This window comes from Agelaius tricolor, unplaced genomic scaffold (genome assembly GCF_023055355.1).
Source record: "Agelaius tricolor isolate 1412-34295 unplaced genomic scaffold, bAgeTri1.0.p SCAF_12, whole genome shotgun sequence".
Lineage (NCBI taxonomy): Eukaryota > Metazoa > Chordata > Aves > Passeriformes > Icteridae > Agelaius > Agelaius tricolor.
In genome coordinates, this window is record NW_027269272.1 from 21,980,699 (window position 1) to 22,007,739 (window position 27,041).

The 27,041-nt window shown below is 47.0% G+C and overlaps 1 protein-coding gene across 2 annotated transcripts in view; it reads left to right on the top strand.

Moving 5' to 3' along the window:
- Positions 1–2,416: 2,416 nt before the first annotated feature.
- PLD1 (phospholipase D1) overlaps positions 2,417–27,041 on the top strand; it is a 62,937-nt gene continuing 38,312 nt past the window's right edge. For both annotated transcript variants that reach the window (XM_071438068.1, XM_071438069.1), the window contains exons 1-6: positions 2,417–2,588; positions 19,631–19,816; positions 20,142–20,269; positions 20,568–20,713; positions 21,471–21,579; positions 23,027–23,092. In XM_071438068.1, the coding sequence (XP_071294169.1) occupies positions 19,663–19,816; positions 20,142–20,269; positions 20,568–20,713; positions 21,471–21,579; positions 23,027–23,092 (603 nt within the window). In that variant the 5' untranslated portion in view covers positions 2,417–2,588; positions 19,631–19,662. The remainder of the gene's footprint in view (positions 2,589–19,630; positions 19,817–20,141; positions 20,270–20,567; positions 20,714–21,470; positions 21,580–23,026; positions 23,093–27,041) is intronic.

Sequence of the window (27,041 nt, forward strand, 5' to 3'; positions counted from 1 at the left end):
TGGGTTTGGTGTGCAGCAGCATAGGCTTTTAGTTCACCAACAGCCCTTCTGCAGATGTCTCTTACACTTTTGGCCACCTCACTGGGGCATGGAAGAGAAAATTTTTAGAGAGAAGGAAAAAATATGAAGTACAACTAAATAATAATAATAAAAAATATTGCTAATATGAGCACCTTGGTTTTACAGACTGCAGCAGCCTCAATCCCTGACTGTCAGTCAGAGAGCATTCTTTGCACCAGAGTCTCATCTTAAATAAGAACACTTCACACCCCTGTGATGACACCAGGCATCCTCTGAGGGATGTGTGGAAATTCCTGAAGAATGAAAAGCAGGTGGGAGAGAACCAAAGAAACTCCTGACAGATAATACTGTGCCTCTCAGAGCTCAAGATATTTTTGAGGGTATGTGCCAAGTATCCATTTAATGAATTGTCCCTGGGACAGGGAAGGTTCTGGGAAGTGTAGAAAACCACTAATGGGACATGGGCACAGACAGTGGTGCTTCTGCTCTGTTGTGGTGCTGCAGAGGGGGAAATTGTGCAAAGTAGAGCCCAAAACGCTCACCTACACTGGCTGCTCTCTTCTGCTACTGGTCTAGCCCTGCTCACTGCCAACATAAACCCACAGCAGGGAGATTAAATATACATTAAGTGAGCTAAGGTTTATGGGTTTGGAAAGATTTGCCAGAAATCAGCCAGTCACATAGGGGATGAGCACTGAAATGAACTCTGGGCAGGAGGGAAGGGGTTTGTCTGCAGGGAAAGCTGTGTTTCTCTGTGTCTGCTATGTCCCAGCTCTGCATCAACACACATGGACAGGTGTGCAGAGATGGGAGGTGGCAGAGGTCCCCTGCAGCCTGCTGTCCTCCTGCCCCAGGGAGCTGAGGGGGTTTACAGAGGTGTGTCCAGAGAGATGGCAGAGATTGGGCATCCTGGGCAGGTGGGTGCCCTGAGGGATGCTCCCCGTGCTGTATCTCCACTCATTCCTATTCCATATGTTTAGCATCAAACCTCTCTGCAGTGTGGGGTGATGTGCCTGTCTGGAACATGGCTCTGCCCTCTCTTTGGGGGTGGAAATGGCAGTGATATAGGGCAACTTCGAATATTTCCCATTGCCTTGCAGTGTTCCACCCCAGCTTCCTCCCTTGCTTTGTTCTCTCCTGACACTGAGTGCCACAAATGTCTGTGCTGACTTTTTCCTTGCTCAGTGCAGCCAGCACTGCTGAGCCACCTTGACTCACAGCTCTCCAGAGATGCCCAATGGGGCTGTGTGTGAGCCCAGCCCCATGAGCTGAAGGAAGCTGTGTTGAAATACTGTTGGGAACCCACCTTAGATTTCTAAGTTTGATTTTCGGTGTGAGGCACATCACTCACTCTGTTTTGTTAAGGTGTTGGTAAGCCAAGTCACAGTAAACCCAGAGTAAACGAGCTGAGCCAGTGCGTTACAGGTGTGCCCACAAACAAGGCAGGTGCTGCTCTGGTGGAGAATGTGATGCTTCAATATTGAACTGCCAGAGGAGGGGACAGAGGCTGCCTCTGAATCAGCAGTCATCAAAGTTGGGTTATTTATCTCATCTACATTTAAGGACTATGGTTCAGTTCTTTGTGATTTAAAGAAATAAAACCTAAAATCATTGAAGGAAGAAAAATATCCTAATAACCATGCTGAAGTCTTGTTGTAGATATAGAAGTGGGATCACTGAGTTTGCTGGAAGAAATCACCAAGATCTCCCTGTACAGCCGCAGCAGTGAGAGCTGCAGTGCTGCAGACAGATTTTGGGCGTTTCACCAGCACTCAGGGCTGGGTTATAGCTGGAACCTGCTGGGAATTTCGCTTATCCGCATGTCAGTTCAATGCTTCTGCAAGCACAAAAATTTTCTCTCTCGCTAAAAAATCTGCTCCTTGCATATTAAAAAGGGCATATGGGAAGTAACATGGTAAATGCAGCGTGTGTAGGGGAGGACAGCTCGGACCCAAACAGCACCGGACTGTAATTATTGGGCTGTCTTACGCTAAAAACAAAACAAAACAAAAAACGCATGTGCAATTAATAATTGTTAATTTGTATAGGCTTTTTCAATCTGTTTCCCGGGCCAAACACAGTTTCTTGGTGACGGTGGGGAACCCTGACTTCTCCCTCCTGGAGTGTCCGGCCACGAAGGGGAGAACCGTGCTCCCTGTGGAAGCGGCACTCAGAGCGCGCAGCAACCTCGAATCCCCTCCACATGCGGCAAAGTTGGGCTGAAATAACCGAGTTACTCCCCTTAGCTCACTCTGCGCCTCCCTGGGCTCCTCATGCCCAGCCGGGGCGGGTCGGGGGTGCCCGTCCCTCCCTCTGGGCCGTGTCCCGGTCCGGGGGGCGGCCGCGGTGCCCTCAGCGGGGGCGGGCGCGGGGCGGGCCCGGGGGCCGGGCCTGGGCAGCGCGCCCAGGAGCCGCGGGAGGGGCCGGTGTAAGGAGGTTCCTTGGGCTGATCGGGGCGGCTTCTCCGCTGCTGGTGCCCCGCGAGAGGGACGGCTCCCGGCTGGCTCTGACGGCTCCCGGCTGGCTCTGACGGCACCATGGGGCACCCGTGGCCGCGGGGGCCGGAGGTGGGTGCGGGCGAGCGCGGCCGCGGGGCTGCCCCGGAGCGGGCGCCCGGCCCGGGGCACTGCGGTGATTTCAGGGTCTGTTTTCAAGTGAATGTCCTGCCAGGGCTCTTTGCTGGGCAGACTGCTGCGGGGAGGTGTTTGTCGCCTGTCGGACACACTCGGGATGGTTTACGCGTTTTTCGTGCAGTGAAATGGGTGGGTTTGGGTCGCTGCGGTCCTGCCCTGTGTCAGCGCGGGCGGCTGGCTTGGGAAGCCTGGCGGTGTGGTGAACTTCAGTGGCCCCGGCACTGATGAAGCCGTGACCCTGCCACGTCCCTTCCGCACCCTCCGTTCTTGGGTTATGGGAAAACCCTGAGTTACTAAAGGTGCTGACACAACCCGTTCTGCCGAGCTGCTGGTTGGGTTTCTTGCAGTGAAAGCCTTTTCTGCCTGTTGCTGGTTTTCTTTATTTGGCATGATGCTCTCTAGAAATCTTCAGCCCCAAGGTGCCTCTGGTCCGAGCTGGACCGTGGTTCAAGTCAGTGCAGCTCCGTTGGCTTTGGAAGCGCTCCCCGGGCTGACCAGGCTCTCTGCACACAGACGGACAATGCCCATTGTGTGCCCAGGTCTGGTGCTCCCCACATCCCTCCTTTCTGTAAATCTGCTCGGTGCCTCTCCAGTGAGGCTGTCTGGGGTCAGGCACTGGCAGCTGGACTGGGTGGGTGAAGCTGTGTTGCTTTGGCAATGGTGCAAGATGGTAAGTGTGGATGTCACGGCGAGGCCGGTGTGGCTGCTGGGACAAAAGCTCCCTGTTTGCCTACGGTGTTGTTTCGAGCTGCCTGTGTTTGCAGCTCGAGGGGTGGGAGCTCTCTTTCGAGTGTCTTTTAGTCACTCAAGAATTCGTGTTTTCCCTCCCGTACTGTCTCTACCATTTGATAAGTGTGAGCTCATGCCAGAGGCTCGCAGGTAACCAGGGAACTTTCCAACCACCTCATGATGCTCACAGGAGTGTTAGCCCTGTGACTTGGGTCTCATGGCCAAATCCTGCCCAGCTTAGCCAGAAGTTGGAAAGCTGTGAGTTTGAGTCTGTGGGCTCCCCTTCCTTCGCTGCTTCAGAGCCCTTTTCTCAGGGTCACTGTTACCCTGTGATGCTGAGCACCCTCCAGCGATGCTGGGATCCCCGATCCGGGCTCCGGGGGTTGCTGCAGAGTTCCCCCCAACAGTCCCCCCTGTGCACCTGCCCTTGCCTGCAGCTGAAAGAGGCCCTTCCTCGTGTCCTTCTGCCATGAGGTAGCACCAAGCCTGTAAAATCAGATTTTTTGCAGTGGGAGGGTGTGTCTGGCCTCTCCCAGGCCTGGGGGTGCAGCACGTGGGTGACATCCCACGGTGTCCCCATCGCCCATCTCGGTGCCAGGTTTGCTGCCTGGGATACTGAGCCCTGCATCTGCCCTTCCTTCTGGAGAAGAGGCCAGCCCCAGGCTTGGTCAGAGCTCCCTGTGGGACAGGGCCAAGGTCAGATCCCTCTGAAAAGACCTGTTGATATTTACAGAGATTGCTGTAGACTCTGTTTCAGCCGATTGAATGAAACCTTATTGAGAGGTACAGCGATTGAATTTGGTTTTGCCAAGATTTAACTTTCCTAAGTAGAAAAGATTGAAAACTCACTTACAAACTCATTTGCATTTTTAGTTTTATCTTGATACATATAACATCATCCTTTTCAGGATTATTGAAAATTAGTGTTGAGGCTCTGGTCTTCCTAGAAAAGATTTAATAACTTCAATTTTCCTGGAGGCCATGATGCTCTTCTTATTTTGAGAGGCTTGAACTCCCCCCAGAAAATGCTGTTGTTGACAGGTGTCTCCTGAGCTCTCACAGCTGATACCAGTGTGCTGGTATCAGAATTGCATGTTCTTTGAACTGCTGAAGATGCTGTTTCACGTGTGTGAATGAAATTATAAGTACTAGGTAGATGATCATTGCTGGTGAAATTAATCTTTCACAAAGCAGGCTATAATCTCATGGCTCTCCTAGAAATTCTTATTACTCTTTATAGTAACAAAGTGTAAAGGGTTGTGCCGTTTTGACGTTGTTATTCCTGTAAATTAGGAAGTGCTCTTTAGTCTGCAGGTGTGTCTGTGGTGGAGATGTTTTAAGGGAGTAGGTTCTATCTCCAGCAGTGATTTGAGAAATCTCTTACATGATTAGGTGAAATTTCAGCCAGCTGAACTTGGATTTTACAGTTATTCCTTCTCTGAAAATGGATTTAAATCAGGTTATCAAACCTTCAGGGAAAGAAATTTCAGGGGAATGCACTTAAATGCTGGCACTACCACAAGTGTTATTCCTTGAAATGGCATAATAAGGGAGATAGCAGCTGCTAATGTTCATAGAGGCTTGTAGGCTTTATCTTCTCTCTGTCTGTACCCTGTGAATACATCAAAGGGGAAACTCAGGGACTGAAATTGCTGGGGTTTTGCATCATGGTCCATGAGGAGCAGCACCTTTCTGATGCCTTTGCTGCAAACAGGTGGTTCCTAAATTTCATTTTGGAACAGCTATTTTGCAGCAAGTGATTTAAAATAATAATAATAATAATAATAATAATATTGCTTTAGTGAGAATCAGCATTGGCTAATGGCCCTAAATCTGTGTACAGCAGAGCTGAAAAAGCAATTTGATTTTCTTCTGGAGTGTCTGATGTCAGCACCTGGCCTTGGCTAAGGGTGAGGAAGGAGGAGGGTGAGAGCAAACCTCTACATGCCTTTTCCTCCTATTGTCTGACTGGCAATTATTTGATGATGTGTTTTGAACTTGCTCTCACATGCCCTGTACCCTGGAAGCTCCTGCAGGGACTGAGATTTGGTCATGATCATTTGCCTGACAGGAGTTGCGGCTTTGTCTTTTTTTCTTTCCCTTCACAAAACCTTGGCCAGCCTTTTTTGGGGTTTTTTGGGTTGGTTTTTGGTTTTTTTGGTTTTTTTTTTTTTGTTTTTGTTTGTTTTTTGGGGTTTTTTTTGGGGTTTTTTTTGCTGTGCTTCTGCCCACTTAGAGGTGGGATGTGTGTGCAGCCTAGCTTCTCTGCACCCCCCAATGCAGGGCCAGACTTCAGCTCTGCTGAGCTGCAGGATAGAGATAGATATATAGTGTCAATTCAATTTATTGTTTGTTTTAGATATATAATTAAGTTTCTAACAGATATTTAGCCAGGTGCACCTGCCCTGTCCCTCACTTCCATGGACTTGTGATCATCTGATACGTGTACATACCAGGTCTGCATGTGCAAACACCCTGGAAGGCAGAAAGTGGTGGAGGGACTGATGGAAAAAGCTCCATTTGCCAGGTTTTATTTAAAAATATTTGCCATGTTGCTCCCTCACCTGCTTGAACACAGGGTGACCATAGCATCATGGTCCTTGTGAGGGACACTCCCCCATACCCTGGCTCCTGTGCTAGGGGGGAACAAACAGGAGTGATGTGTGGTTTTGAAGATCGTGAATTTTATATTTATATATATTTTTGTCTTTGGAATCCAGAGTTTTCTCTGTTTCCACGCAGTAGCAGTGGGAGCATCGTGTGCCATCACCACTGCCCCGAGCACTTTGCACATCCCTCGCTCCTGGAGCCCACACGCTGTGGTGGCATTTAGTGATTTCTGAATCCTTCAAGCAGATCAACACCGAAACCTGGGGGTTTACATAACAAAGTGGGAGTGGGGCTTGTGTCTGTCAGACAGCTCCAGCCCCCAGGCACCCATCTGCTGGTGTGGGGAGAGGGGGAGAAGCCGTCTGGTGGCTGCTGCTCCCACACTGGAGAGCTGGGATCCCAAAGGAGCTGGGATGGCACCAGGCAGGGAGGAAGCCACACACCCCAGAAGGGAGGCCAGTTTTGTCTCAGAGAATAAAACCTTCTATTTAAAAACACTTGTGGCTTGCATGGGTCTAATTAGATGCAGGTCAGGGCAATCTTGCTGAAAATGGGTCAGGGAAAGGGGATGGGGCAAGTGCCAGAGGATCTGCTGCTGCAGTGAGTGTGGTATCAGCTCAGCAAGGGTGACAGCCTGCCCAGGCCTTGTTGCCAAAACAAAATGTGGGCTTTAATATCGAGGTAATTACCTGACAGAGTCTTACTGGGCTCCTGTGCGTGCTTGGATGCCAGTAAAAGTGTCTGAGCAAAGGGCTGGGTGGGAATAAACCCTGGCACTCAGGGTGTGCCCATCTGTGCCAAGTCTGCACTGAAACTGGTGTTGGCTGTGTGTGGTGTTCATACTCTTTGTGCTCTTTGGTTTTCTGTGATTTGTTTGCCCTTAAATCTTCCCTTTTGCTCCCTGGGGACACAGAGTGGACCACATTGAGCTCCATCAAATAAAATGGTGCTACACCTCCAGTTGGATTTGACAGCAAAGTAGCCAGTTTGCATTATTTACCTTATTGCAATAGCATTGTCCCTTCCTCCTCTGTCCTGTTTTCTATGGCAGAGGAGGAATAGATAAAATAAATGATCTTCTGCCCTAAGGAACTCAGTATTTAGGGAGAAAGGCTGTAATACAAGGGCAGGTGTAATAAAAACGTGAATAGTGGTAGGGTGCCTGTTTTTCAGAAGAGAAAGAGCAGCCCTCCACTGTTCACCCATGGAAAGTCTTTGGGAGAGGAGCTGTGGGGCTGAGCATGAGAATCCTCATCAGTATTGGCAGATTTCCTTGACAGAAGGATTCTTTTCTATCTGGGTGGGGGAGTCCTGTGCACACTATACTGACAGCTGCAAGTATTCAGAATATTCATGGTGTTGAGATCTATTTTCCTGGCTTACACCTGCTGGTGAAGAAAGAATGAAACTGTATTTCCTGGATTGCATTTTTCAGGTCAGGCTGTGAGTGGGCCCGATTCCTGTCTTATGTTTTTCTTTCTGCTGGTGCAGCGAGCCCTTGTGTGCAGCCTTCACATGAGGGCTCTTTTTTGGGAGAAATAAGATAAACCTACTGATAAACCCTGGCAGCAAGATCCCAGTGAGCTGGGGGCACTTTACATCTTCTTCCCCAGGGCTGGGGAAGGTGGTCCTGACACAGAGGGTCCTCTCTTCTCTGGGCAAGTGTTCCAGAGCACAGAGACAAAAGGCAGTGCCAGGCAGACAATGTCCCACAGAGCAGTGCTCTGACAGCCTCTGTCCCAGCCTGTGCAAGTGGCTGATTCAGAGCCAGTTGCAGTTTCTGCTTGTCTGGCCATGCAAGAACCTGCTTCTTTTTTCCCTCCAGGATCTGCCAGTGCCGTGTCCTGGGGCTCTTCCTCGCCACTGGCACTCACTCATCACTGAACCACTTCCTAGAAACTTCTCCCATTCTACCAGCCAGACTTCTGGCAGGATTTTATTAATCAGAAATACTAATTTCTTGTTCTTCCTGCCTGTCTCTGTCCCACCCAGAAAACACCCACTGGTGAGCACAGTACTCACTGGGCTGCATTTGAGTCAGATGAGCCTTCTCTCACCATCAGCAGGGCTGGCTCCTGCTTGAAGCCTCCAGGAAGCCCTCAGGCAGGGGGAAAATAAACCAGCAAGAGTAATTAACTGCACCTTTCCAACACTTTCAGTAGCTGAGGTGTTGTGGCCGTGGCAGGACCTTGTAACTGCACCCCAGTACCTGGCTAAAGCCAACCCTGCTGTTGGGGCTTTTCTTTATTTAAAAAGTTAGTGTTCTGACTCCCAACCAGCTTTGAATGTGATACACAAGAGGGGGAGCAATTGGGTGGTTTGCACTTGTATTTTCTCTTTCAGTTCAGGTAAGATGCAGCTACAAGATGCAGTTGACTTCATATGAAGAACACAAATCTGCCTTATTTGTGGTTCTCTGGGGTGCACTGGGAAGCACTTGTGGCTGCTGGGGTCTTCTAGGAAGCTCAGCTGTCCTTTCTCTGTCACAGCTGAAAGGCTACTGAAACCATTTGGAGAGCAGACAGCGCATCATAGTCTTTTCAGAAAGAAGTACTTTGTTTTCTCATTTCTCTTTTGCTATTTATGTAGTCCCTGTGAGATATTCTGAAGTATATTTTTCCATGACTGAGGTTTCCTGCAAATTGATTTTTTTTTGGTGTGTGTGTGTCCCACCCAGTGTTAAGTCTTACCAAGAAAGAATAGTAGATGACTCATGGTGGCTTTGAAATCTCTGTGGTTAGACCTGATCCTGCAGAGTTTTGGCAGCAGTTATGGCAAGTGAGCCATTTTGTTCACCAGGAGAAAGAACTGGCAAGATGGGAACTGCTGTCTGAGCCTGTTTAGCCTTTTTTACTTCTCTCCCAAAACTATTGCACTTCTTCCTGCCAAACAGCTTTTTTTTTTGTACATGCAGAAAACTCTCTGCAAACACTTTTCTGGGCAGTGCTGCTCCAGAAGGTCATGGCAGCTGAAGGAAAAATAGTCTTTAATTTTTGCCTCATTATGTGCTGAGGTCTGGAGGGTTAAGCTTGTAAGTCATAATATTAATGCTCTGATTTCCTCTAGGAATTTGTGGGAAAAATACTGTAAAGAAGTTTCAACAAAAGGAAAATGAACTGCAGAGTGTCTGCCTTGGCCAGACACCGGTGTTGCTTGTAAGATACTGGAGGTCTGGGTGGGGGAGAGGAGAGAGGAGGCGGCTGAGGCTCCATTTGAGCTCTGACATGAGCCTCATCTTTCCCTCCTGCAATCAGTGGGCTCCTGTGCAGGCTTGATTTTGAGGCTTTGCTTCTCCCCTCTAGGAAAGTGGCTAAAAAAAATTTGTCCACAGCATCTATTTTGTTCTAAGCAAGCTGTCAGTATTGTCAATGTATGTAAATGAGATATTTTGCATATATTTGCAGGTGTTTAGTTGTATTTAAGAAAGAAACATAAGGGAGCTATTCTGTTCTTGCAAGTTACTGCTTCATAACAGACAATTTCTTATTAAATTTGCCTGGATTTGATCTCAGTTTGAAACCTCAGCCATCATTCCAGAATTGTTTGAGAAATCAGAACCCAATTACTGTAATTACTCATCCTTAATTCTGATAATGAATCAAACACTTCAAGGTATAGAAAAATTAACTTTTCACTAGCTAGAGTACCCTGTGTCCTGGGTGCTGTTATGTAGGGTGTCCGTGGGAGAGGCTGCTTTGCAAAGCCACCTGGAGCCCTCTGTGTGGTCTTGGGGACAGCATCACCTCTGCCCTCTGAGCTTAGTGTAATTCTCTTACAGTTACCTCTGGGACTTCCCCAAGCCAACTGTTTTCTTCTTGTAAACAAGACATTCACAAATATTTTTCTTAGCTGGCCACAGAGAAGGAAACTGCAGTTCTTGCAAGACCTTAGTGTTATCCTAAATCCACTGATAAAGCTGTTTGGGGACTGGTTGGAGATTTCTGGGTGTGAAAGGGAGGCTGAGGGCTGATGTCTGCTCCTCGTGTGGGTGCTGGCTGTTCTGAGGAAAAGCAGCTGTTATTGGAAATGTGGATCAGGAGCACACATGCACCCTCCTGTTGTCACCTCTGTCACCTGCTGTTGCTGTTGTTTTGGGAATGATGCCTGATTGTACAGCAGCCTTTAGTGTTGGGTGTCCCAGCTTGATGGTGGGAGCCACTGAGCACTGCAGCTTTAAGAGTAGACTGGAAAATAACTGAAGTCAAATGAGGACAGAGACATCAAATTCTTGTGGAGCTTATCAGCCAGAATGCATCAAACACATTTAAAAGCATTGCTAAATAAAACATTAAAAATCACTAGGGAGCTCCAGTTTGGAAAGGTGCTGAGCCCAGGTTTGCAGGCAGGAGTACAGGAGTGTTTTGGGGTCTGCATCATGGGGCTTTGCACTTGTGGCTCCGGCATGACAGTGCTTTCAGGGTGGTGCAGGGGATGGGGAAGCAGCAGGGTTCTGGCTGAGGAGCAGAGAGAGGAGCTGGGACATCCCCTTGCTGGGACAGCCTGGTGACCCCGAGGTGCTGCTGTTCCTCTCACACCCATTAACCAGAGGTGATCCCGTGCTTTGGGTTACCAAAGTACACTTCTGGCAGTGTGTGCACAGTCAGCAAAAGCTTGGCAGAGCTTCGTGTTCAGCCTGAGCACTCACAGGGTTGATTAATGCTGCCAGGAAGGATCAGCGTGGGATGGCACCGTGCAGGCACCTGTGTGCACCTGCATGTGAGTCCCAGCCCTGCACCCTGCACTTGGAGCTGCCTCCAAGAGGGACAGGAGCATCAGTACAACTGGTGGTGGTGGTCACCCTGCAGTGGCTGTCCTCCAAGCTGGGGGTGTTTTGGGGAAGCCACCCTGGGAGATGAGCCTGTGCCTTGCATTCTCCAGGCAGGGGAGGGAGTTGGACTTGGCTGCTCACGTGGGAACATTTGAGTTCTGTGCTGTAGTGGGGACCACACTAACAACAGTAGGACTGTTTAGTGGGAGGGTTGCTTTCCTCCTCCATCGTGGCCCTCTGCTCCTGCCAACTGTTTGGTTCTTTTTAAATGGAAATGATTTTAAAAGTTCCATTAGGGCAAGCAAACTCCCAAAAGTCAAGACAATAGAAACAGCATTTTATTGAAGTGTTAAACTTTTAGTTAAACTATTAGTAAAAATATACAGTCTAAATCTGCTACTCCTTGTTGCTGTGATACCCGCAGGAATTCCTCGTTTCTTTGAGCAGGTCACAAAAAAGGTCAACAAAATCACCTCTCTGTGGTTTCACATGGAAAAAAGCAGAAGGAAAAAGAAAAGTCGTGTTCCCACTTAATGAGAACAGTTCAATCAGCAGCAGGGTGGCAGCAGGAACGGGGACATTGACCTCCTGACACGTACCTGTGCTCTTTGCTGTGATCCAGAGCTGCTGCCAGGAGCCAGTGCCTGTGCAGGGCTGAGATCCCTGCTGCAGTTGCCGAATCCTTCCCAAGCACAGGCTGCAGTGCTTTGCCTGGAATTAGCTTGGCTGGTAGGAGATATGTGAAGGTCTGTGTTTGCATTTATCAGCTGCCACCTAGCCCCACTGAGGGAGGGAGGGAGGGAGGTGTTGGGCTGCCTGCCAGCATGCCCGCTTGTCTCCGAGCTGCCGGAATTCCCTGCGGAAATGTGGCTTGGCAGGTGGCACTTGCTGGAGCACACGTGGCACTGGGAGATACCAGAATAGTGTTGAGTGATGTCCAGGACATCAGCCCTGTAGATATCTATACATTTAGGTAGCAAAAATAGCTGCTGTATTTGTGTGATGTGTTCAGCTGTAGATAAGAGCTGCAGCCATGCGTGTCATCCTGTGAACACTGTGGTGGTCCCTGCTGTCCCTGATCCTCATGGAGATGGTCACTCTAAGAGTCCTGTGCATTACACCATCACTTTGGCTAGCTCCTTGCTTTTAGGATTTTATATAAAGCTTTTGTGAGCTCTGTCTTGTGCCAAACTCCGTGTGTCTCTCAGCACCCAGAAGTGCTGTATGCTTTGGCCTTCCTGCTGTTTGCTCTTTGCAGCAGGCAGTTTTCCAATCCCCTCTTTTGCATCAGCCCAGGATTCTACTGACCACTCTGTTGCATCTTGGATGTGTGGTTTGGGGATGCTGAGATGGAGCTGATCCCCAGGGTGCTGTCACCTGGTTCCCTTTGTCTGCCTGCAGCTATAGTGCTAGTTTGTCTCTGGGGGTGAGTAACCAGGTTCCAAAGGCTCTGGGCATCCCCTGTCCTGGTTTTCAGGGGTGTTGTGTGCAGTGTTCCTGGGTTTAGGGCTGCAGGGTGTTTCCCATGGACCACATCAGGGAATGCAGGGCTGGTGGTGACTCCTGAAGGATGCACAGCCTGAGGTGTGAGTGCTGTGTTTAAACACTCTTGTCCATGCCTGAGGAATCCAAAACAAGGTGATGCATTAGTATGTGTAGGGCCAGCCTTAATTACCATTAAATACCTAATGATTGGCTTCCTGGGGAGGCTGCACTTCCTGTGGCAGCCCAGGGAGCAGGGATGGTGCTGCTGAGCAGGGGGAGATGCAGCCAGAGCAGCCAGTGCATCAGCATGAGATCAGGTGCTGCCCATCCAAGGATGTTTATGTTTTCCCTCTACTGTTCTGTAAAGCAAATGAAATGAGTCCTTGGGAGGTGCCTGACACTTAGGCTGGGCCTGGGTGTGGGGACAAACCAGCACGGAGGGGCTTTCTGGCTGAAGCTGTGGGTTACTCACCAGTGCCTCACCTCATCCTTTCCCTTGATCTGCCTGGCTTTTCTGTGTCCTTTTCTCCCACAAGTGGGAGAAATGTGGGATGGATGCTGCAGAGCCCTGTCCAGGGGCAGAACAGGCTCTGCCCAGTGTGGATAGTGCAGCAGGGACTTGCAAAGATGAACCTGTTGTTTCCAGCCTTGAAGCATCCTGTGCCCTGTTACAAACAGGCTGTGTGGATTCCTCTTACTTTGCTGCTCCTGTGGGCAGGCTGGTGGCTTGGCAATAAGCCTCACGTGGCAAGGACTGTGGAAATCAATAATGCAGAGCCAGGGAGCTGTGCTGCAGGAAGCACTAATTGGTTCCTGCTTTTAGAGGTGTTGCTATTAAATGGGGGCACTTTGTGGGAATAATTGTTTTGGAAACAGTATTTTAAAACATTTTGGTTTTATCAGGATTGGGCTAAAGATAAGCAAATTAGGTCTGGATGATGTTTCAATGTGTCTATTGTTGATCTGGATTTTTAACTTCTTGGACTCCAGATCTTTCCAGGGTAGGAGCAATGCTTTGGTTCTTATTCAAGGGCTGTTTTGTGTGTTTTAAAAAACAAACCCTAATCCTTTTGCACTACCCCTGCAGTATGAGCATCCAGAAGGGCAGATTTTCAGGAGGCGTCTGCATTTGCTGTTGCTGGCTGTTGGCTCCTCTGGTTGTGTGTTTTCCATGTACTGAGCTGAAGAACAGGGTTAAGGCATTGCTGAGCATTTTTCAACTCTTTTGTCTTTTAGTTTCATAGTTAGAAAATGTAACATGCTACCTACAAGAGCCCTGGGTTTTTGATTAAATATCGAGGGGAAGATAAAATCAGTGTGTATCTATTTTGCTTGGTGTGAATATGGGGATTTTCCTGGGCTGGAAAAGCAGGATGCTCTTTGCAGGTACTGGCAGGGATCCTGAGCACAGGGAACACTTCCTAACTGTGGTGGAGGGCTGACCCCTGCCCAGGGCTGTGAAGGAAGGTGTGCCAGGGCATAAACCTGGGGTGCTGACAAGCCCAGCTTCTCCTGGGGGAGGCAAATAACTCCTCAGAAATGGCTTTTATCAGATGAGAGTATTTCTCCAACACGGAGTGATCCAAAGCTAATTTTAGGTTTAAAATGGGAAGAATTAGGAAATATTTACATGCAAAAGAGTCATCACCACTAGACAGAGCAAAAAGCTGTTGAGGTTATTGTGCATGGGAATTCCTTGGAATTTCATTTGGGCTCTTGGTGCCCCTATTGCACCCAGGCTCCTGGCAGCAGCAGGAGGAGAGAGAGAGAATTCATGGCTCCGATTCTTTGGGCTTTGTTTTGTTTGTTTGTTTGTTTGTTTTCTGTTTAATGACCCCATTCCACTGCTCTGTTTTGGCCTGGGCCTGTCTGTTCTGCTCCAGGCAGCCTGGGAGGTTTTTGTGTGTTCCACCGTGGGTGCTGCCTGCAGGAGAAAACCAAGTATGGGAACAGAGGTCACTTGTCACAGCCCTTGCCAAAAGGTCACTGTACTGGGAGAGATGTCATGAGAACAGGAATGAGATCATTTTCAGGGACTGTAGTGTTTCTCACCGTAGGGATAAGAGTTGATGCAGAGCATCAAACCCTGGGAGGCATTAGCAGGAAATGTCTGTTTTTCCTGGATGTATTTTCTCTTCTCTGCTTACCATTTTTTTCCAAATTAAATTTTTCTGGGTTTCATAGCTCTTTGTGGTACTTTGCAGCATCAGAATATCATCAAGAATCTGTGATTGTCTGAGCTTGTTTCAGATCTGCCACGATACAGAATAAACTTAGGCTGACCAAGTTTTAGGTAGTCTGTGCTATTACCAGCTGCATATATTTTCACATCAGGACGTCAGTGTCTTCAAAACACAGAACTGTTCATGAATATTTACAAAAATATGTATTTTCTGCCTTCCAGTTTCCATGCCTTTAAAGTTGTGCTTTTGTTGTCCTGTGCAACAAGTAGAAAAAAATTTTCTTTAGTGAAGGCTGAGATGGTCATATGATCCCTGAAGTAATAACTTGGGGTTAAAGCATAACCAAAATGGCAAAGAGCAAGTAGATATTGGGCTTGCAAAGTTGCAGGATGGAGCTACAGGTTTGCAGTATATTCACAAGGGCTCAGGGATTAATATAGTTAATTTCTGTTTTTTTAGTCATTGTTCCTGCAGTTGAAATCTTGGCTGATTCTTGGTGAAGTCACTATTTCCAGTGTATATATTCTATTAGTTCAGGAGGTTTGGGGCCTGTGTGCTGTGGGGACAGTCTGGGACAGAAGGCAGAGAATTTAATTGGTGCTTCAAGAGGAAGTAATTAATATGAGAATTGAGCTGGACAAAAGGCAGTGTCAGCTGTCTTTATAGGGTTTGTAAGGTTTATAGGGTTTGTAGTATGTAAAAATCTTCCAGTTTTTAATCATCTCCTTTTTTTTTTCCTTGTCTGTTCATTCTTTCCAAGGTTCTCCTTTACTGCTGAGTCTTTTCATTGTGTTTTCCCTCCTGCTGCCTTTGCCCAGGCAGAGCTGGAGCCGGATGAAGCTGGAGCAGCACCTTCCCTCTGTTCAAACACAGGCTGCCACTCCAGCTCCTGCCTGCCCCAGCAGCAGGTTTGGGGTGGAGGTGCTGGGGTGCAGCTGTTCCCCTTCCTCCTCCAAACCCTGGGGGCTCTGCAAATCCCTCCTCAGGCAGTGCCCTGCCTTTGCCATTAGGGCTTTCTCCCTGATCTCTGCTTCAAACCAGCAGTTACACTGAGAGTGGATTTAGGTTAGATATTAGGAACAAATTCCTGCCTTTGAGGTTGCTGAGTCATTGGTTGTCCAGAGAAGCTGTGGATGCCCCATCCCTGGAAATGTTCAAGGCTAGGTTGGAAGGGGCTTGGAGGAACCTGGGATAGTGGAAGATGTCCCTGGGGCTGGGGGTTAGAACTGGATGATCTTTAAGGTCCTTTCCAATTTAAACCATTCTGTGATTCTAATTCAGAACACTTCTCCCTTGTCCACCCTGCTCACAGCAACCTTCTGCAGGGTTGCAGTCTGCTGTCACAGTTCTCTGCCTTCTCTCAGGATTGACACTGTTCTCACAGGTCAAATGCTTTAGGCCTGAGTTTTCCTGTGTTCTGCATCATCTCTTCCTTCCTGGCTCACAGGCAATAGTCCTGTTTGTTCATCTTGGCACAGATGTTGTGTTTGTTCGGATCGCCGGTTCTTGACTCAGTCAGATCCTGGTTTTTCTCTTTTGGTTCTTTGGGTTTATTTTCCTTTAAAAAACATGCTGCTTATTTTCTATCTTGAATGGCAAGAGCTGAATGCTGAAATGCAGCACTTATTTCTCAGAAGTTTCACCCTGTTATTTGCAGTCTGCTGCAATTTGCTGGTATCACTTGAGTTTGGTGTCAGAGGTTTATAATTCCCTTCTCTAGTCTGTCAGCAGTGAGTGGCACTGGACAGACAGGGCCTTCTTGGTGTAGCCTGCCTGGTTTGTGGTAAAATCCTGGATATCCATATGTGGTGCCTGTTTTTGCACCCAGCCTGTTGCAGATTAACCCAGGCATTTTAACCTCAGCTTGCCCATGGGAATGCAGAGTGTCCACATGGAAACTCTGCCCAAGAGTTAAAATAGCTCTTGTGGAGCAGAGCCCTGTAAAGCAATTTGGCCAAGCTTTCAGAGGGGTGTGCTATGTCCAGTCTTTTCCAGCTGACCCCAGTGCCATCTGCCCTGCCCAGTGTTGGGTTTGCCCTTTGTCCTGTGGCTCTGCAGCAGCCAGCTGTGACAGGGAGGATGGACCCTGCCCAGGCTCGTGGGGCTGCTGACAGGACCACGGGCAGGTCACGTTTTCCTTCTCAACCCCAAAATTCAGCTCTAATCTCTATGGGGCAAATCTTGCTGCTGGGACTGACTCAGGTCCATCTGAGTTTGGACCCTGCTTTATTGCAGGATTTGTCTGTGCCAGCTGTGAAAACAGCTTTAGCTTAAAAAAAAAAATAATAAAAAATCCCGAGTTATGGAGCCCTGCTGCGGTCCCTTGGAAATAATCGCTGCATACACTGGTTAATTGTTTATCCATTAACCAACTGTGTCAATTAATCTGACAAAGAACCCAGCTGTACCTGGCACAGTGGGGAGGAGAGGAGGAGGAGGAGGAGAAGGGAGATGAGCATCTCCTCTCTCTGTTGTCTCCTCGCTGTTGCTCTTCCTCCAGCCCTGCTGATGTGGTATTTGTCTGCTGGTTTCCTTCAAGTGTAATTGCTGGCATGGCACGTCCAGAGTGTGTTTGGGCTTGTGTCCTTTTTGACCATGGAAAACTTCTTTTGGAAAGGGCATTAAATTTCCATGAAGTAAAAGCATCTTCTGATGGAGGAAAAAAATTGTTTTGTTTCTAAATGTGAATGTACACAGAAATGCAAAGCAAGATGCTACTTTATTTCCAGCTAGAAATACACAAAAAAATTCTTTGCATGAAGTACTGAGTGGGAAATAGGATTTCAATGTAGGTATTAGTGCAGAGTGAGACTCTGGGCTCCCTCCTGCCACCCCAGGGTTATTTGGGAAAGCCTGGCAGCATGGCCTCCCTTGGGAATGTATGATGTTTATGTATGCCTGCTTTCCAGGGAGAAAATCAAACATCCAAAGCCAGTCTATATCAGGTGGAATGACTTCACTCCAAACAAATGAAAATGTACCTTCTGCTCTCTGAATAATTGAAGTCCCCTGCAGTACACTGTTAGAGTAGGGAAAGTGTAAAGCTTCCAAGAGGGAGAGCTGGCTTTCCATGAAGTGGTGACAGGGGAGGTGTGGGACAGTGCCAGTGCCAAATTCCTGCTGCACCACAGAGGGTGCACGAGCTGGGTAGGGTAACATCAGTGGGGTGAGAACAGTTTGATAATTGAAACAAAATAAAATATAGTAATAATTGTAATGAAAGGGGAATAACACTGATGGAAACAAGTGATGCATAATACAGCAGTTGGCACCCCCCAGCCAATTTCCCCAGCTGATATCCTGGGAATGGTGTCCTGTGGAATGGAATGGAATTTCCCTTTGGCCAGTCTGGGTCAGCTTTCCTGGCCATGCTGCCCCACAGCTTTTTGTGCACCTCCTCATTGTTTGAGCCTTGGAAACTGGGAAGTCCTTGAATTAGGGGAAGCAGAACTTAGCAACAACTCAAACATCAGTGTGTTATCAACATTCTTCTGGTCCTAAATCCAAAACACAGCACTGTACCAGCTAATAATAAAATTAACTCTGTCCCAGCTGAAACCAGGATGTTGCCCCAAAGTTCAGTGTATCCCTGGGAGAGGAGGTACCCACATGTGTGTTTATATTTGAATTATTAATGCAGATCTCTTGAAGTGGCCTGAGGGCCAAGTAAACCCCTGGTCTGGTCCTAAAGTCTTCTGTGCTCTGGTGGCTTTCCCTGCTACTGGTGGAAGGTGACAGAGCTACCCAGGCCCATGGAGCCCTCACTCCAAGATGAAACTGTTGCTTCTACATTTACTTTGGTATGGGAGAAGAGATTGACCCAGTTTTTCTTGATTCAAGTCTGTGTGCAAATGGATTTTTTTTTTTTCTGAAGGCAGCTGCTTCTAGCATGTTTTTAGGCATACATGGTATCAGCCTTGTGTAGTAATGAAATAATGGACTTGTTTCAAGAGGAAACAATAATAAAGAATGTTCTTTCAAAAGCAGCTAAACACATGATTTATTAAAATGTTAAATTATTTCCAAGTTACGGCATACCCAGCTCTTGTGGAGCTCACACAAGAATAATTGCACAGTGTTCTTTGCAGAACTTAACATCAGAAATGTCACACTTTTTGGAAAAATCATTCTTTAACACAATGTAAGAGCTTCCACAAGGATAAATGGGTATCCTTGTATTGGCTTCTGTAAAATGTTGCCAGTTTGTCCCATCCATATTTTTTCAGGGTAGCTGTGACATTTATTACAGAGCAGGACAAAGATTGAAGGGACTTTTTATCATCATCAGGGTGATGCCCAGGAGGAGCTGGAGCCTGGCTGTTGTGTGCAAGGACCAGCAGCCAGCTCCACAGCCCCAGGGTGAGATGCAGAGCCTAGAGGAGGAAGAGGGTTTGCAAATATTCACGAGCAGAAAAGGCTTGTGCTAGTGTCAGTGGCCATGCCTCATATATTGATTTACTTTTGTTTCCTTATTATTTTTGCTTCTTCCTTCCCCATTTTTCTTGTGACTCAGGCTCCTGGAATAGATGGGTGGGAATAAAGGTGGGAAGTGCTGTAGTCACCAGTGCCCAAACACCTCTGAGTGCCACTGCCTGAGTGGGCTGCAGCTGTTTCCCTGGCTGTGTCCCCATCACTAAGGGACAAGTGGGCTGGTCCCCTGCAGCTGCCTGGGCTGTTGGTGGGGTGAGCACAGAAGATGTGGGGTCCAGCTTGTTGATCCCAGGCTTTCTGTGGGGATCAGGATGCTCCTGACCCTGGAGAGGAACCTTTAGAGCGGTAACTTTGGAGCCTGCTGAGAGGATGGAGCTGTGGGAGAGCATGAGGCATGCAGACACCACAGGCAGTTGTGTAAGGAGCATAGAAATAGAGGAAATCTTAATAATGCCTGGAGTTTTTAGCACTGCTTCACTCAAAGGAAGAACATATAGCAAAAACTCCTACTGGTTTTCTGAGTGAGCTTTTCCTTCGTGTAGCCTGACCTGGGAAACGCTGCATCGGGTGAATTAAATCTGGGATTTGGCCAGACAGTGACATGGTTTGTAGCTTTATAGCTGAACATTTGCCATTGGGTGTGTAGGGTGGGATAGTTGGGATGAATGTGGGTAAAGGGATGGAAGGAAGATGTGTCCATGCATTGCCAGTGCTTTCCTTCAGCCCTGTGATGCAGAGAAGGCGGTGACAGCTCTGCTCTCTCTCCGCAGAGCCCCGCGGCTCCCGAGCACAGGCCCCTGAGATGTCTCTGAGAGCAGAAAGCCATGCAGCCACATCCACGCTGAAGAAGCTCGCTGCAGACATGAGCAACATCATCGAGAGCCTGGACACCAGGGAGCTCCATGTGGAGGGGGAGGAGGTGGACTCGGAGGTGCTCACCGACCCCAAAGGCACCGGTGAGTTGACACCCCTGTGTTCTCATACCATGTCCTGCCTGGCTTTTATCAATCTCTTGGCAGGTAGGCTACAGCCTTAAGGCTTTTACCAAGCCCAGCATTGACCCTGATTTAGAACCTGGAGGCTCTTAATACTTGAGCTTCTCAAATCAAGTCCCTTCTGTGTAACCTTGTCTTTGAGCTCTCTTTAATAAAAATTGCTCTCTTTTGCTGGAATTAATGCTGTATAAATGCTCCCATGTTAAAGCATTGCTGTTGGCTGCCTTTCATGCCCTGTTACAAGGCTGTTGAGCTAACAGATTTGTGGGGTTTGTGGTCCTTGCAGTGTGCATTCCCTTCTCTGCCATCTACCACACCCATGGGTTCAAAGAGCCGGGTGCGCAGACGTACCTCACGGGATGTCCTGTCCGAGTGCGTGTGCTGGAAGTTGAACGCTTTACTTCCACTAAGAAGGTCAGAACTTCCAGAGATTTTGTTTGATTTCTGTATAACTGTATTTAAAATGCTGTTTGTGCCTTAATTTTGTGCTTGCTTGTTCATGGGCTGAGGAAGCAGCAATGCCTGTGTCTCAGAAAATGCTTAGTAGAGAAGGTTATCTGTCTATTTATAAAACCTAATAAAGCAGAACAAGAAATCGTGAGACACAATAATCCTTAAGTAAAGCTGAATAAAGGCTCTTCAGATGAGCCAGCTGCAGGAAAATGGCTTATTTCAAAACTTGCATGCCATGTGGTGATGTTCTCCCCTGCAGGTACCAAGCCCCAATGTTTATACCATCGAGCTGACCCATGGAGAGTTTGTCTGGCATGTGAAGAGGAAGTTCAAGCACTTCCAGGAGTTTCACAGGGAGCTGCTGAGGTACAAAGCCTTCGTGCGCATCCCTATCCCCACCAGGAGGTGAGTGTGCATCCCTGTGGACACGGTGGGCTTTGGGAGATGTGATCTATTAACTTTTAATATCTTTTCTATTTGACTTCACTGGTCCCATTTACTGTGCTGTAAGGAGGAGAGGGCAGAAGAATTCAGTCTCCATGAATATTTAGCAGCTATAATAAAAATATTTAATCTATGTGTTCAGCAGGCATAATCTAAGTGATGCAAATATCTCTCTGCTGACGCAGGAAACGATGTCTCCTGGGTCATCAGCTTTTGAGCTGGATTTGCCTTGAACTTGGGGAAGGGTTATGATAATGCTAATGGAAATTGCTGGAGCTTTGTGCTTTCTGACAGTGTGGGCAGGATGTGGGAGGCATGGGGGTCCCTGGCCAGGGGTGCCTTGGTGCTTGGGATAGCTGGAAATATAAGAGGAACAGGAGAAGAAGTATGAAGAGAAGTGATGTAGGTGAGTGAGAGCCTTCTGAGGTGGAGAAATCTTGGGAACATGATAGGAAAGGTAAAATTATGAGAGGTTAAGAGCTGGAGGAACATAATGCCCTAAAAACAGAATGTAGACTCCTTTTCCTTATGAGACCAAAAGCTGGCCCTCACAAATCAAACTGATACTTCTGTGTTGTGTTTTGGTTTTAAGACACTCAGAGCACGCTGGCTTCTCAGATAGAAAAAACAAAGGCATCACAGCAGAAGGGTTATTTATTGAGGCATACAGACACTTGCAGCACTGAGACTTGATGTTGGGGTGTGTTTTTCCTTGCAGTCACACAGTGAGAAGACAATCCATCAAAAGGGGAGAGCCGAGGCAGATGCCGAGTCTGCCGCACACCGCAGAGAGCACGGTGCGGGAGGAGCACTTCTCCAGCAGGAGGGTAAGTGCCCACCTCACTCTGGGGGCCAGAGGGGTGCTCTGAGGTGCAGAGAAGCCTGGCAGGTTGCTTGCAAAGCCACACACCATCAAAACCTTTGTTTGGTATCATGACAGTATTTTTCTTGACAAAGTTTGGCTGTGACGAGTCCAGCTTTAGTGCCAAATTCTCTGCCGTGCAATGATGAGGATGCTGCTCCTGGGGCTCATGTGGGCAGAGCTTTCCTCTGCAGTTGAGGAACACCGTGATGCTGGGAGTGGTGGTTCCCTTCCTCCCACCTGCTCTGATTTAAAGATAGACAAGGCAGTTTTCAGAGTCAAGTTGCATGATGGAGGCAGCCCCGTGGCCATCAAAATCGGAGAGATTTCAGTGCCATCCCCCTCTGAAAGAGGAGATGGCAGCCAGGCTATTGATGCTGAAGTGGGTAATTTTAGCCCAGGCACACGTGTTCTGTGTAACTTCATCAGATGTTAACAGATGGGCCCTTCCATGGAGAGGGTGGATGTCTTCCTACCTCTTCATTGCAGCTTTGCTGCTCACAAGTTAAAAACTCCATGTTTGTTCAGACTCTGCTTATGGTTCTCTTTCTGCTGTTTGCTCCCTCCTTCCCTCCCTGGGCTTTGTGCCATTGGAACTTCAAGGCCCAGAGGATTAAAGGATTGTGTCTTGTGGCTGTGCCATGCAGAAACCCTGCTGTTCACAGCTTCTCTGATGTGTGGGAAATTTGAGGAGAGAGATGTGGGTTTAAAAGAGGAAGAAAACTGTTCTTGTATAGATGTTGTATAGATGCTTTTTACTTTTTTAGCCCATGTTTCCTTTCAGTTTGCTTTGTGTCCTGTAGGACTCTGCCCAGTTTCCCATGCCCAGACAGTCTAATTTTTTCTTTTCCCTTTTATCATGAGGATGGTAAGAGATTACTTCTACCATAATGGTTTCTTCTCTTCTCCCTTCGTGGCTGGGAGGACAGGCCCAGCCACTGCTCTGTGTCCTTGGGACAGGACAGCGTGGTCCCTGTGTCACTCACCCTGTGAACCTTTTGTTTTGGTTAAACAGGCTCTCTCAGTGCCTCTGAGCCTGTTTTCTCACAAAGCTGATTCCTGTGGGTCAGAAACAATGGGGACTGATTTGGTATTTAAAATTGTTCTGAAACTTTAGCTCAGTCACAAAAGTTTACCTCCAAAGTGACCCTGCCACGGAGCAGGTGGAAAGTACAAACACAGGACTATGAACAGTAAACAACCTGTTTATGACCAAACTGTTTATGGTGTTGAGTTCATAATATGATGGTTCATGATATCCTGTGAGCTCATTATAATGGATTTATTTATCCACTCAAACTGAAAAGTGGGTTTGATTTCTTGATTGCTTCCTAATGCCAGACAGTTGGATTACAGGAATTTTCAAGAAAAACCTCCGCATCCTATCTAAAGTTTCAACATTTTAATTGTAGAAACAGCTGGAGGACTACTTGACAAATATCCTGAAAATGCCAATGTACAGGAACTACCATGGAACAGTAAGTATAAATTACTTTGCTTAATTGTCTAAAGAATATTCCCTTTACAAATGCTGAATTCATTGGAAGAAAACATGCAGCTTCTGCAAGAAACATTTTACAGCTGTTTTGTGAGCATTTTGGCTTAGCTGATTTCTCCAACACAGATGTAATATGATTTAAACCAAAGGAATGACTCAGTGGTTGCTGATGTAGCACAGTGATAACCTCCTCAAGCTGGTTCAGTCCAGACAGCTGCTGTACATGTATGATATAGTGAGATTCTGTGTAATTCTGCAGACTTTGTAAGATGATAAATTACAGTTTTAAATACTTAAAAAATTGGAATCCAAACATATTTGTATTTGCTCCTTCAGTCTGGGCTTTGTGTGTGGTTCTGGGTGCAGATTTGTCTCAGGTTTCTATTCTGTACAGTTTCCCTGGACATTAGTGATGTTGAGTTTGTGTGTGTGGGATACCCAGAGAGGTGAGTGAGTGTTTTGTCAGTTCCAAAGGAAGATGGTAGTTGGCTTATTTCCCCAAGTCAACACTGTTTGAAATGAGGAGAGATGTCAAATCCAGCTTCAGGCCTATTTTAAGCAAAAATATTTCTTTAGAAATTCATCCTCGAATGTTTCTTCAGAAGTCCTCACCTGTCAGCTGCAGCTGTGACATCTCTTGGGGATGGTAATTTATTTCCCCTTTTTTTGGCTGCATAATGACTGTGTTACTTCATCTTTTGTGTTACCAGCAAAATCTGATGCACGCACTGAGTAGCTGCCAAGTTTGGTGACATTTCTGAGCCCAGAGTGATAGCTAGGAACACCTGGTTTTCAAACAAGCCAAAAATACAGACTGAACTTTGGGTTTCTGTAGCAGCCACTTCTCTTCCACTTTGGCTGTTGTTAGATATTCTTCTATTTTGCAGGATTTCCGTTGTGTAGAGATGTTGGGCAGCTCATAGCTGGATGTTGTGTATAAAAACTTACAAACTGTGCGTGCTCTATTGCAGAGCTCAGCGTTGAGCACTGCTTATTCCATGGGACAAAGGGCCCATTGGGGTTGGCCATTGCTCTCTGGATGGCAAGAAATCTTCAGGCTGAGGCTGAGGAAGCTGCATTCCTTAGAGTGCTTCTTTAGGCGACAGGCTGTGGAGCTTAATTCCAATGCAGTGAAGAGCTGTGTGTGGAAAAGAGTCATCTTTTGTTCTAGAAGCAGGATTGGGATAACTTGGCAATTTTGATCAGTAGCATATGCAGAGCGGGGGAGAGTTATTTTACAGTGTGGATCCATCTTGTCACTTTTAGGCAGGCGTTGCCTTTTTAAAAATGTTTTGGAACATTTCTGCTCCTCTGAGAACGTGGGTGATGCTTTGGCCGGGCTGTGGTTTGAGACAGGCTGCACGGTGGGGGCTGGGAGAGGAGATGGGCGGCCCTGCCTTCCCAGGCAGCTGTGGGGTGCTCCCTCCTGGGCTGAATCGCCCTTCTGTCCCCAGCCCCTGGAGCCAGATGTCCCTTTTGCACATAAATTCTCAGTTCATTGTTGGCTTTCACTGCATTTGGCCGCAGAGAAGTGTTCAGGGAGGATTTGCTGCCCGTGGTGGCAGCACGGGTCCTGCGGGCAGTGCTGGAAGAAAGCACAGGGGAAGGAAGTGCTTCCTTTAAAACAGCACCCAAACCACCCCCACCATTCTCAGATGAGACTAAAGTGGAGATTTCTGGCACTTTCCCTGGAACTGTATTTGTCCTCCTGAGAACAAAATGAGGGCTTTGCTCTTCCTGTGGTTGAGAAGTCTTTTGCCCAGATGCTGACAAATGCTGTAACTGTCTTAATCTTGGAGCACATTAGGAATTCTTTGTGTTCCTCTCATCAAATCCATGCACTGAGGACTTTTTTAAAATCAGGAACTCTGTTAAATCAGGCATTCAGTTGCAAAGGCAAGCTGAGACCTGCCTGGAGTGTAACCCTTGGTCATGTGAAGAGCCTGCTTGGGTCAGGAGCATCTCTGAGATGTTTTTTACATCTGAACTGCACAATTTAATGAATTTGCTTTTTTACTTTTTTTTATTTTGCGTTTGTGGTTAATTTATTATTTGCCAGTGAGAGCAAAGTGCTTTATACACTGTCTGGAGGATGTGCCATGCACTAAGACAGTCAAGCCTGCAAGTCAAGCTTGTGGTTTTGCCTGAAGACCTGAGGTCACTGGTTGGGTTAAGGATCAGGTCCACAGTGACTACATGGCATTGGAGAAGTTGTACATAATCTGGCTTTTTATATTTAATATTTTTTAAATTATTTGATTTATGTGATTAGATCTCATGTCTTCTTCTTCCTCCCAAAACCTTTTTTACAGTACTTTTGGGCTGAAGTGCTTTAAGACAATTACTGTTGTGGAAATCTCAGTGTTGTTCACTGTTCACACTTCTTTTTCTGCAAATTGGAAATTGGAGGAATATAGCCTCAAAATGTTGAGGCTTAATTGGATTCTGTTTAAAAATTTTAGTAATTGGACCTTTGCATTATTTTTGTGCAAGCTCCCATACTTAAAAGATGCCCAAGCAAAAGGAAAAGTAAGATTTGATTGGATTGTGTCTATGTGTGTAATGTTTTGCATGAACTTTAGAGAGAGTAAAAACCTCATCTTAATTAGGAACAGCTGAGAAGTGAGAGAGGCCACTACTTTGCCTCTGATACAGTGCTTGGATCTTTGTGGAGGTCCCCACCCAACTCATCAACATTTCAAGCTATTACACTTGAAATGCAGCACGTTTAGGGTTTTTTTAATGTGTATTTTGTATAAGCAAATTTTTTTTTGTGTAAGAAATTGTGCTGAACAATGTCATTCTGGAGAGTGTGTAATTCTATGTTACTGTTAGTGACCAGTGCTGATCAGATTTTGATGCATTTCTGAACCCACTAAATAAAGAACAAGGGTCAAAATGAAAAAATACAGCATGGAGAGGCTGAATCCTTTCTGAAATGAAGATGCTCTGTGAAATTTTTACTTACATAAATCATGCATGTTCCACATTGCTGGCAGGACAGGATGGTTTGAACACCTTGCAGCTGGTTCTCCACCTTCCACAGCCTGTCCTCCTGCAGCCCATCACTCCTGCCTGCCACAACAATGTCATTGAAGCTGCATTCTCCTGGCCCATATCTCATACCACAACCATCCTGCTGCGGGTCTCTGAAACCAGAGTGGGATGCCAGATCCCAGGGAGGCAGCTGGGCAGCACAGGAATTCTGATGTGACGGAGATGAAAGCTCCTGCCTGCCTCTCCCAGCCTCTCTGTGAGTGATGAGCACCTCAGATGAGACACTGTGACAGTAAAAATAGCTAATTGGAACAATAAATCATTCCATCAGATGTTTTGCACTACGCTGGGGAATTTTCCTTCTAACTGCAGGAACTTATTTAAGTTTTGTTTGTTTTTTTTTTTTTTTCCCACAAACCAACTCTTGATCAATGTGTTGGATGGGCTTCTGTCATTGCTGTTCCAGACACTGCCTGGCTGAAGAGGAGGTTGCTGTGCTGCCAGACAATCTTTCTTTCTCTTTTATGTAGTGGTAGTTCTGTTTCTGCAAGTAATTTTTCCTCTTGGTTTTTCTTTTTGCTTCTTTGAGGACAATTTTTTCTCTGCACGCAGTGCTCTTCAAATTCCTGCTAGCTTTCTGGTTCCAGCCAGTATTTTCAAAGGGTTTTGACATTTCTGTGCTTTTTTTGTGTGTGTGAAAGAGATGTCTGGGTTTCTGATTTGTCTGATATGAAATGCCACAAAGTTAAAATGAGATCTAGACAAAGAACTGGCCTGAGAATTTGCTTGGGACCTCTGATAAGGGCTTGTAGGACACACTGGATTTTTTCAGGCACTTCCCACCCTGCTCTGAGTGTTGCTGCAGAAACAGCTGAAACATTCATTGGTCACACCTGATGCTTTTCCAGAGCACTTTGGGAGAACAGAGAGAG